This window comes from Schistocerca americana, chromosome 7, assembly GCF_021461395.2.
Source record: "Schistocerca americana isolate TAMUIC-IGC-003095 chromosome 7, iqSchAmer2.1, whole genome shotgun sequence".
In the NCBI taxonomy this organism is placed as follows: Eukaryota; Metazoa; Arthropoda; class Insecta; order Orthoptera; family Acrididae; genus Schistocerca; species Schistocerca americana.
Genome location: NC_060125.1, coordinates 425238802 through 425251629, shown reverse-complemented (window position 1 = coordinate 425251629; position 12828 = coordinate 425238802). Strand labels below are relative to the sequence as shown.

At 41.5% G+C, this 12828-nt stretch overlaps 1 protein-coding gene across 1 annotated transcript in view; it reads right to left on the bottom strand.

Moving 5' to 3' along the window:
* Nucleotides 1-12828, bottom strand: part of LOC124622979 (sialin-like) — a 112609-nt gene that overhangs the window by 27714 nt on the left and 72067 nt on the right. Inside the window, exon 8 of the mRNA XM_047148768.1 lies at nt 8056-8297. Coding sequence (XP_047004724.1) covers nt 8056-8297 — 242 coding nt within the window. The remainder of the gene's footprint in view (nt 1-8055; nt 8298-12828) is intronic.

Sequence of the window (12828 nt, the reverse complement as noted above, 5' to 3'; positions counted from 1 at the left end):
CCTTAATTGGAAGCAATGGTTCCAAGGATCTGAAAGCTGCCTCGATTCTGACTGGATGTCAACGGAACGAGCTGGATGGCAACGTCACAGTCAAATGGTGATGTGCTCACGCTAGATGGAATGACAACACAATGTCACTTCCCTTAGCCCAGTACCGAACGGTGAAAGTGAGATTGTGGCATACAATCAGCGTTACAAAAAGTTGGAATATATTGCGAGAACCAAACAACTAGCACTGATAGAGTGTATTAATGTTCGAAACGGAATTGACGGATGATCTCGAAAAACGTTGTGTGGCAAATTTTCCGCTCTTATGAGGAGCGAAAGATTGTAAAAAATGCCTTCCGAACATTTCAAAATATCTCATTAAAATCCTTCTGGATGCGCTGCAGTCTCACTTGAAGTGCTAAAATACTGAAATAATCCAAGTCTCGCAACACTGACATTTATTTTCTCAAGAAAAACTACGTATAAAAACACTTTAAACATTAACTGAATTTTCCGTTGGTGCTTGGCAGAACGTGATAACAATGTTAAAAGGAAAACAGTTCCTAATGTTCCCTAAAATTATATTTATTTCGTCACGAACCGCCTTTCGGCTTATCACGCCATCTTCAGGTGACAACCGAAAGTTGGGATCACACATAAAAGTGAAGCGAAACTTTCTCGGTTATTATTTGCACGGAATATACAAAAATGACAGAGTGTTTACACAGGATAAAATTAAATTCTTTGGCACCTAGAGGTAATTACATTAACTACAAAGGGGATTAACAAAGTTTTTATGGTGCAAAATCTCATATATTGGCAACATTACAGACAATATTGAAAACAAGTTAAAGTCTAGTACCTACAGACTTGCATTTTATATACCAACAACATATCAATAGCAATGACGAACTGCATCCCTTATCTCAGAGTGGCAAGCAGTGTATAAAAGTGTATACTGGTCAGTCAGGCAGAGCTGCAGCAATCACACTACGTGAACATGAGAGAAGCTGGCTATTAAGGAAGAAAGATTCAACCTTCGCCGACCATCTTTCAGCAGAAAACCATTCATATTATGCAGAATGTGATGCTTTACACTCTGTAAAGAAAAGCAGAAAGATGACCCTACTGGAAATACTGGAAATCAACAAATACATGTCTGAGAATGCCAGCATAACATTAAAGGATCAGATTCAGTTTCCATTTTCTCCTTCGTTAAAATAAGGTTTCGTTACAAATACTAGATTCAAACTGTAAATTCATCTTATTTCTCGTCAACTGTTAAATGTATCTCCACATAAAAACTATGTTTATCCCCTTTTCAGTTAACGTAATTATTTCTATGTGACAAAAACTGTAATTATTTCCTTTGTAAACATATTGTCATTTCAGTATCTTCTGTACAAATAATCGCACATCACGTCAGTGTGCGTTTGTGTCATTCAGTTGTCACCTGAAGATGGCCCAGAACACGAAAGCCGATTCGTGATCAAATAAATATAATTTTGCAGAACGTTAGGAAGTACTTCAAACATTACTTGGAAGACAATACATAGCGCTTCTTTACATATCTATTATGTTTTGTTTACCTTTTCAGCACCAAATATCGTAGAAACCGATTCCATATTACTCCTTGCTGGAGCTGAATTTTTCGCTGTTAAATTATTTTTAAGGAAAATTGTTTTCTTTATTTATTTTCTTATATATGCTCAGGGTACCTTTTTTCGTTCTCCAGATATTGCCACTCCTAAAGGATTTTTCGCTTTCACGTACTGAACCTGTTTTGTGGACAAAAATTCACAGGAAAAACGTGCAATCCTGCATTTAATCCTTGAAGGTTCACGAAAAAAACAACAAAGCGAACAGTACACGACAGATGAAGAGAACACAAACCACAAAATCCACTGCTACAAAATTAATTATTGCAGCGAAAATTTCTTAACTTCCAGCATTATTAGACGGAATCAATTTTCCCTAACTAGCATCAGAGTCCAGACTTACTTTCTTCGCGAGAACCCTTTATGATTCGTTTTGTCGTGTCCAGACCTGATCCATTCCGTTCTGTTGAAGGCACGTGTGTCGCCGTCTGAAATGAACTGCGGAATGTTTAGAGGTTCCATTCAGTTCTGTTCCATGATGCCCCGTGTGAACTAGCTGATCGGTATCGCGTCATCCTCAGTCATGATGGCTAAGTTTAGGTATCAAAGTCAACATGTAAGTTACACGTTTTACGTGAGTTCTGAGTAACTCGGCTGTTGCAAAGACCGTCTGTACCCAGGCTATTGACTACTAAGCATACTAATGTCTTCAGTTGGTAACGTGAAGGTATATCTCTAGACGTTACTTTCGAGAAGATAAAGCTTTCATTTTGCTTCTGTTTGCCCCTTACTACAGACGACCGGTGTTTCCTCTTTCTTGTCACTTGTCAGAGTTGGCTTACGAACGCTGGGTATTTGAGTTGAGGTTGACACTTAACTTCCGTTGTTTCATGCGATATGGTATCGATATTTCACTTGTCCATCTGTGAAGTTAACGTACTGCCTTCATTACATATGCACTGATTTAACATTGCTTAAAGTATTCTGATATGTATGGAGTTTTCTTTTGTCTGGTTTTCAAATATTCTGGAATTGTATACCATGTGGTCGATTATAGGACTCGTGTATATTTGTCTATCGTGCTTTACTGAGCTGCATATTAAGAGTCAGTACCTTACTGTTAATAAGGTCCGCCTGTTAAAACAAACACTGTTTTTTCATGGCACTCAAACATGTTTCAGCACCTCTGTTCAATCATCAGTGGATTTTCTTTATTCAAGTCTGTAAAATGTGAACATATTTTTAAGTGATAACTGACCTAAGAGCATTTTCTTAGATTGTAAAACTTTCTTGCTTTAGTTATCACTTAAAATATGTCCACATTTTACTGTCTTGAATTCGTAGTGCAGAAAATTTTCTTAGATTAGGTAGCACTTAAAATTACACTGCTGAAAAAAAGTTAGTAAACCTTTGAAGATGACTCGATTTTGATCCCCTGACGTTATGTACCACCTGGAGATTAGTAGATGTACTAATAATGATTTCAACGTCGTCCGCCGACAGATAGCTTAGTGGCATAGCTGCCAGAGTGTCATCCGTGTCTACGAAATAGTAGGGAATGCTCACAACCAGTGCTTAGTGTAGTGCAAACGTGTGAAGCAGGCAGACGATCATGCCACGGAACTGCAACCCGTGCTTCCTGCAGCCGACTGAGCAACTTTGGAAGGGGTCAAATTGTGGCCTTCCGAGAGGTAGGATGGTCCTTCCGGAGAATTTCCACAAAATTTGAACGTGCTGCGTCAGTTGTGCAATGATGCTGGTTTCAGTGGTCGCGTGAATGTTCTCACACCCGCAGACGACGTTCTGCACGTCCACGCAGCACAGACGCCCTGCAGGACTGTCGTATTGTAAGGGCAAGAGTGGCAGATCGTACAGGTACCACAGCACAGATAAGAGGGATCGTGAGCCCAGACGTATCAACACGAACTGTTGCGAACTGGTTATTATCAGTAGGACTACGGCTGGCACGCTCATCTCTAGCCCGTCTTCCATACACGTCACAGCATCGACGTACACAGCTCGACTGGTGCCTTCACAGGATCGCTTGAATGATGTGTTTTGCGTAAGACGCGAACCTTATTTCCAGTAAGTTTTACTGCAGGCACGGCAAACACAAAATCTGCAAGTCCAAAAGATGAAGAATGAGCAACTTTAGCGAAGAAGTTAAAATTCATTTCCAGCCCCCCGCCCATCCATCAGTACAGCATTTGGATTGCACATGTCCTCTTATATTCATTCCCGAGAATACTTGCCTGAGAACGAACTTTTAGTGAATACTGATTTTAGCGGACTTTTCGGTGAAAATGAAAGCAACTACCATCAGCAGAAACAGGGTATTTTGACAAGTTTGTTGGTGTGGCCATTCTCCGCAGCAAGCATACAAATACTTGTTTTGTAAATAAAACTGCCTTTTCCTGCTGCTAGTTACTTTATTTATCCCACAAGCGTGTCGCATTCTCCTGTTCTAAGGCATCATCAGTGGGATCTATAACGATACAGTTTTGTTAGTTACAGATTATCAAACAGTTTATTTCGTGATTTTTTGTAAAAAAGGTAATTACTTACGATTTGCTGATCTGTGTTTCCTCACATCTGGTCTGGAGGTCGCACTACCACTTTTATCACTGCCATATAATCACATCTTTGTGTTTTCGCTTTCCACACACTGTTCACCATGTTTCTCACTCTTTTTTGCGGTGGACTGTTATTCTTTCGTCACTCGATACAACTATTTCGTCGTACACTGCTTTTCACATCGTAAATATTGCGATTCCAGTACGTGTTACATCTTCTTTGGTATGTTTACCTATTTGTTGCCAACCAAATGAAGTATATGTTCGTTACTAACTTCTATTTATGATGTTTATACCGTGTGTGTGTGTGTGTGTGTGTGTGTGTGAGTAAGAGAGAGAGGGGGATAGAGCCGACGTTTTTTTTCTTTTTTTTTTTTTTTTTTTTGAAGGGGAGTGGGATGTGGGGGGGGGGGGGGCGGGTGTACTAGCTGTTAGTGAGTGGCTGAAAACTTTGGTGACAGCTGTTTTGACTTTTCGTTTCAGTATTATGTCGAGGGGTTCATGGATGAGCATGAGTGAGTGTAAAGATGCTGGGTCCTGTTACAATTACATTGGACAGTATTATTATATTAACACTATTTGCGAACCATGCAAGAAAATTACCACATAATAAAACCAAAGCAGATGGGAAAATCCTGTTGAATGACCAAGAACACATGCCAAGTAATTCATTATTTACACTAATGTTGTTGTTGTTGTGGTCTTCAGTCCTGAGACTGGTTTGATGCAGCTCTCCATGCTACTCTATCCTGTGCAAGCTTCTTCATCTCCCAGTACCTACTGCAACCTACATCCTTCTGAATCTGCTTAGTGTATTCATCTCTTGGTCTCCCTCTACAATTTTTACCCTCCACACTGCCCTCCAATACTAAATTGGTGATCCCTTGATGCCTCAGAACATGTCCTACCAACCGATCCCATCTTCTGGTCAAGTTGTGCCACAAACTTCTCTTCTCCCCAATCCTATTCAATACTTCCTCGTTAGTTATGTGATCTACCCATCTAATCTTCAGCATTCTTCTGTAGCACCACATTTCGAAAGCTTCTATTCTCTTCTTGTCTAAACTATTTATCGTCTATGTTTCACTTCCATACATGGCTACACTCCATACAAATACTTTCAGAAAAGACTTCCTGACACTTAAATCTATACTCGATGTTACCAAATTTCTCTTCTTCAGAAACGCTTTCCTTGCCATTGCCAGTCTACATTTTATATCCTCTCTACTTCGACCATCATCAGTTATTTTGCTCCCCAAATAGCAAAACTCCTTTACTACTTTAAGTGTCTCATTTCCTAATCTAATACCTTCAACATCACCCGACTTAATTCGACTACATTCCATTATTCTCGTTTTCCTTTTGTTGATGTTCATCTTATATACTCCTCTCAAGACACTGTCCATTCCATTCAACTGCTCTTCCAAGTCCTTTGCTGTCTCTGACAGAATTACAACGTCATTGCGAACCTCAAAGTTTTTATTTCTTCTCCATGGATTTTAATATCTACTCCGAATTTTTCTTTTGTTTCCTTTACTGCTTGCTCAATATACAGATTGAATAACATCGGGGACAGGCTACAACCCTGTCTCACTCCCTTCCTAACCACTGCTTCCCTTTCATGTCCCTCGACTCTTATAACTGCCATGTGGTTTCTGTACAAATTGTAAATAGCCTTTCGCTCCCTGTATTTTGCACCTGCCACCTTTAGAATTTGAAAGAGAGTATTCCAGTCAACATTGTCAAAAGCTTTCTCTAAGTCTACAAATGCTAGAAACGTAGGTTTGCCTTTTCTTACTCTAGTTTCTAAGATAAGTCGTACGGTCAGTATTGCCTCACGTGTTCCAGTATTTCCACGGAATCCACACTGATCTTCCCCGAGGTCGGCTTCTACTACTTTTTCCATTCGTCTATAAAGAATTCGTGTTAGTATTTTGCAGCTGTGGCTTATTAAACTGATTGTTTGGTAATTTTCACATCTGTCAACACCTGCTTTCTTTGGGATTGGAATTATTATATTCTTCTTGAAGTCTGAGGGTATTTCGCCTGTGTCATACATCTTGCTCGCCAGATGGTAGAGTTTTGTCAGGACTGGCTCTCCCAAGGCCGTCAGTAGTTCCAATAGAAAGTTGTCTACTCCGGGGGCCTTGTTTCGACTCAGGTCTTTCAGTGCTCTGTCAAACTCTTCACGCAGTATCGTATCTCCCATTTCATCTTCATCTACATCCTCTTCCATTTCCATAATATTGTCCTCAAGTATATCGCCCTTGTATAGACCCTCTATATACTCCTTCCATCTTTCTGCTTTCCCATCTTTGCTTAGAACTGGGTTTCCATCTGAGCTCTTGATGTTCATACAAGTGGTTCTCCTATCTCCAAAAGTCTCTTTAATTTTCCTATAGGCAGTATCTATCTGACCCCTAGTGAGATAAGCCTCTACATCCTTACATTTGTCCTCTAGCCATCCCTGCTTAGCCATTTTGCACTTCCTGTCGATCTCATTTTTGAGACTAATAGAGAAACTAATTGAATAACGTTCGCTGTGAAAGGCACTGTACGACGAAATAGTTGTATCGAGTGACGAAAGAACAATAGTCCACCACAAAAAAGAGTGAGAAACATGGCGTACATTGTGTGGAAGGCGAGAACACAAAGATGTGATTATATTGCAGTGATAAAAGTGGTAGTGCGACCTCCAGACCAGATGTGAGGATACGCAGATCAGCAAATCGGAAGTAATTACTTTTTTTTACAAAAAATCGCGAAGTGAACTGTTTGATAATCTGTAACTAACAAAACTGTATTGTTATAGATCCCACTGATGATGTCCTACAACAGGAGAAGGCGAATCTAGTATGGGATAAATAAAGTAACTAGCAGCAGGAAAAGGCAGTTTTATTTACAAAACAAGGGTATTTTGAATTATTTCCAAGATTTTATTGCCTGGAAAGCAAGTCACCATTGCCGAGAGTGCAAGAATTGATTTTCTGGATCAACTTCGATATGACCATTATACACTCTAACACAAAAAAGGGCGAAGGCATGTCTGGAGATGCTCTGGACAATGGTGAGATACCAGTTTGACTGTTGCTTGCCATACGACTCGACAACCGGAAGTGATGGTCTGGGATGCCATTTCCTTTCACAGCACACGATATTCTACACCCCATTTTGCTGCCCTTCGTGGCAAGCCATCCTGGGCTTACGTTTCAGCAGATAATGCCCGCCCACAGACGGGGAGATTTTCTATTGTTTGTCTTCGTACTTTCCAAACCCTGCGTTGGGGAGCACTGTCGCCGGACCTCTTCCCAATCGCGAATGTGCACAGCATTATGGACACGGCCCTCCAATCATCTCGCGATTTTGAAGATGTAACGCGCCATTTAGACAGAATTTAACACGATATCCCTCAGGACATCCGTCAACTCTTTCAGTGAATGCCAAACCGAATCACTGGTTGCATAAGAAACGGAGATGGATCAACGCGTTACCGACTTGCTCAATATATGAAGCTGTTTCTCCTCAATAAATCATCTACTTGTAGTTTTTCTGAAATTGTTATATTTTTTGGTATATACATGTACGTCACATCTACTGATTTCCGTCATAATCGGTAATTCCTTCGTGGTACGTCAGTAATTTTTTTGTCTTAGAGTGTATTTCGTGTTTCTTATGAACAGGCGTTAGGCTAACAGTATTTTCTTCACTCTGTGAGATTATACATACCAATACCTCTCTTGGAACAACCTCTTGTTTAAAAATGTGTATATTTCCTGGGCATTTTACTAAAGTCACGTTTTTCATGTACACAGCTCAGTTCAAAGAGACATTACTAGGTTTTACGTGTTTTTTTAATCAGTTTAGGACTTTCTGTTAGCCAGTTTGTGAACACTTACCCGGCCTGCTACAAACGCACTGGTGACTATCGGAGTGATGATCCCTGTGGAGTTCCCCAGAGTCATGTTAAAGCCAGCCGCACTTCCGTAGGCCCTTGGGAACAGATAGATGTGGTTGACGTACTGGCCGCCGTATATGGCGCAGCGGAACACCATGGTGAAGACGAACAGCGTGACAATGGACGGTACGTCGCAGTTGATGAGAGTCACCGCCAGGAGGCAGATCGCAGGCCCGATGCAAGCTGCCAACATTTCAAACACACTGTTTAATCTCTTCTACTCTTTCATGTTGTGCAGAACGTTCTGTCGAGCTTTGTACAACATGTGGCAGACGAAAACAAACATACGTTGGAGTAATGACCCGGGCCATTCAGGATTACACAAGTTTCAAACTGTTAGTGATGGGAAGTGTGCTAATGACACTAAACGTAACACATTTGCTTGCTTTACTTTACAGGTACTTTCTATTTATAACTCAAGTTTACAATTGTCACCGCTAAATTTATAGCGTACGCTGAGGGACAGAAGTTGTGGGATACCTCCTAATATTGTGTTGGATGTCCATTTGCCCGGCGTAGTGCAGCAGCTCGACGTGTCATGGTCTCAACGAGCCGTAGGAAGTCCCCTGCAGAAATAGTGAGCCATGCTGCTCCTACACTAGTCCTTAGCAGCGAAAGTGTTGCCGGTGCAGGATTTTGTGCACGAACTGACATCTCGATTAGTTCCCATAAACGTTCGTTGGGATTCATGCCGGGTGATCTTGGTGGCCAAATCACTCGCTGGAATTAAGTCGTGGTAAAGAACTGCTGTTTTGAAGAGCGCGCCGCACCGCGTAGTGTGAAGCAGTCGCCTTCCGTCTCTGGCGGTGGCGGTGCTATGGCAGTCGCAGCTTTGGTGTCTCCCTCTGGTGGGAAAGGGGAAAGTGCATTTAAGGGGCGCTATGAGCTCGCCAGTGGGTGAGTCTGGGTCAGTGTCTCGTCCCCAGCTTGCTAGTCTGTCTCTCGTCCGCATTTGTTTGGCAGTTAGTGTCTGTCTGTCGTTCGTATCAACTTTTAAAGCCGGCAAAATGAGAGTCTTTCCACTCCGCCAGTAAGAGAACTCAGCCAGCGGTCGCACGGTCGGGGCTTAGTTCCTGCATCTGAGTCTGCGCGTTAGGCCACCAGTCTGCTCGAGTTTGCTCAGGCAATGGTCATTGGCGGTTGGATCGATCGGTTATTCGGTCGCGCACTCAGATACAAGATGACTTGTCCGTCTTGAGCTTCGGTGCATGTGAGATCGCCACGTTGAGTCCAGTGGGCCGCGGCGTATAGCGAGGGGTAGTGACTTCGAGGTCGATACGAGAGCAACAGGAGTCAACCCACATCAGTCTGGCCGGTGCGAGCTGCGACACCGTGAGACGGGAGATCGGCGCGCCTTCCTCCGTCCGTTGAAGCGGCTGGCAGCGGACGGTTCGGGACAGCGATTTGGGGGTTCTGCGTCAGGTTTTCTCGAGAAATCGCAGTTTATTAGAAGTTAAGTGATTAGTGATGTGTTGTTTGATTTACTCTTGTTAAATTCTACTTGTTTTCTTGGTGAGATCACCACCCGTTTTGCTTTGGGGTCGTCCCACCATTCTTCTTCGTTTGCCCACCCGCGGGAAGGTGGTTGTTTATAAATTGGGTGGTCCGTTTTTCCCTTGTGGAGTAGGGGCGGGTGAGAGCAACCTGCGGTTCGGGTTGTTCGGTAATCTTCCTATCAATCTACCGTACGTTAGTAGCTGCCTCTGTCATGTTTGTCGGATTTGGTGTGTTAACGAATTTACTGCTTGGAGTGTAACGGCCTAATACCTGAAATATGTTTTGATCTTTGGAAACTTTGATATTATTGCCTATGATCTTGAGAGGCGGTATCTGTGTACTGTAGAGCATCTTAACTATTGTTTGGCCAACCTTGTAGAATTTTATATAATACTGAATTTCATGGGCTTTTATGTAAATGATCATTTTAGAATATAAAGTTGCCACCGTTTCACCGTAAGACTTTTCTTAAAAGTTAAAATCAAGTTGCACCTTCGGTGGCAAGGTTAAGATTTTAATTGTTAGCGTTTTGTACCATTTCCATCCCTCCTACGGGGGGTGCATAGTTTGTGTGCTTGTGTAATTTGTTAAAACTCTTAGTTTAAAGTTATCTGGTGTGTTGCAGATTAGCACCAGTGTAGTCTTTCAGAGGCTGCCGAGAGCAGTCGTAACTACGATCGAGTCAAAAGAGAGCGGTAAGGTTCTCTGCCCGAAAGCTCATACAGTCAAAACTTGTTTCTTTCTGCCTCTGAATAAATTGTAACTTTGATATTTAGAGGGTGCTTTCTGATCATAAATTTAAATCTGTTTCTTTTAATAAAATACTTTTAGGCACCATTAAAGTGAATAAAATTCACATTTGTTAAAAGGAATTTGGTTATGATTTCATCAGTTACTCCCTGGCAACTACTTCCATGCTTACATAGTGTGATTAAATGTGTTAATGTTCCTGATGAATCTCTGTTAAATAAAATAAATTCTTAAGAATATTCTTTGAAAATAAATCGTGGTTCATGAATTGTTCAGAATGTTCTTCAAATCATTCACGAAAAATTGTGGCATGGTGCATTGTCATCCACAAAAATTCCATCGTTGTTTGGGAACATGAAGTCCATGAATGGCTGTAAATGATCCTCAGGTAGCTAAACATAGCCATTTCCCGTCAATGATCAGTTCAGATGGACCAGAAGACCCAGCCCATTCTATGCAAACACAACCCACTCCATAATGGAGCCACCACCAGTTCCCACAACACCTTGTTGACGACTCGTGTCCATGGCTTCGCTGAGTCTGCGCCACACTCGAACCTTATCATCTGTTCTTACCAACTGAAATCGGGACTCATCTGATCAGGCCACGGTTTTTCAGTCCCCTACGATCCCAGGACAGAAGCTGCAGGCGATGTCGTCTGCTGCCGTAGTACACGGACGCCATATTTCGCCCCGCTACCCTAATGGATACGTTCCTCGTAGCACCTACATTGATTTTTGTGGTTATTTCACACAATGTTGTTTGTCTTTTAGCACTGACGTCTCTGATCGAACGTTGCTTCTCTCGCTCGATAAATGGAAACTGTCTGCCAGTGCGTTGTCCATGATGAGACTTAAAACGTTAATATTGGTATTCTCGGCACACTCTGGATTTAGGAGTACTGAATTCTCTCATTATTTCCGAAACAGAGTGTTCCTTGCCTCTAGTCCCAATGACCATTCCGCATTCACAGTCTGTTACTTCCCGTCGTGCGGTCATAATCACGTTGGAAACCTTTTCACATGAATCACCTGTGCACAAATAGCAGTACTGCCAATGCACTGCCCATTTATACCGTGCGAACGCGATACTGCCGCCACCTGCACAAGTGCATATCGCTATCCCATGACTTCTGTCATCTCAGTGTATTTTTCTGCTGCTATAGACAAATCATGTCTTGCTAGTTGAAGTTGGTGGAAAATTCAGTAACGTACGCACATATAGTTAGATCTCAAACGAATGAATCTTCCATTGTGTGCACATTTAACCGCAGTCTGTTATTTTGAATCATCACCACGTTCAATAATCTGGTGAGTCACCTTTTTACAGGTACAACAATACCACTGTGACGAATATGATGCCCAATATAGTGTCCATCGAGACAGTGTAGGAATGGTCGTGAGAGATGCGTCAGTATTATCAGCGGCTCAAAAAACCGGTCCTTCGAAACCATAGCCAGTGTCGTAGACCTGTAATTAACTGATGCAAATGACACATAATATCTTTATTTTTTCGTTTACATTGAAGACACGCGGGAGGATTAAATACTCTAATATTGTGTAAAATTGGTTTCATTATTATCAGTTCCAAGAACACAAAGGTGTTTCTGGAAAAATGCATAGTTATTTTCTGTAGCTTTAGTAACAATCGGCTAAGCAGAAGTGGGGTGGAACTCCACGATTGTTTTCATAACGAAATGCTCAACATGCGGACTTATCGAGAGGGTACGCGGCTATCTTTTTGTTCCACGATTGAGTCTTTACTGTGCTCTCACACAAGCCAGTACCGTACAGACTAGGAGACATCACTCAATTTCGACGTCGTGCAATTATTTTCCCACAATAGACGTGGCGATATTTTTCATAAAATTCAATGTGGCAGGCATGATAAAACTGAAATAGCACAGAATTTCAGTGTCATTAATCTTGTGTACCAGTATCGAACTCTGCACAGTCTGGGCGGATTAGTTAATGATAGCTAAGGAACTGTCCATTATAATTTACTAGTCAATATAATATGGTTTGAAATATCATGAAACGTAATACAGCTCTCAAGGCATGTCACTTCTTTGTTAGATGACTTTCTAACGATGCTGACTACTTCTTGCTATGTAATTTCTTGCAGCTCCATCAGTTACTTTTTACTATCTGTTATTTAGAGGTTTGTTCAGAATTTTACATGTAGTATTACGAGACGTTGTTCCTTTACTGTCAGCATTTTTTACGACATCAGATAATTCTGTAATAAGTTATTTCAATTTCAGATATAAATTCTCTTTTCGCCTAATGCCTTTTGTGGTCTGTATGAAAGGAGAATGAAAATTGTGGTTGCGTAGCTGCTAGCGACGCAGCTTTCACCTCATTGCCTAACGTTCGCGTTTATGCAAGTTTCCACATTTGCGTTTCTATTACCTTTTCTTTCTTTCCTGTAATCACTAATAAATTTTCTCCTTTGTACAACTTTTACG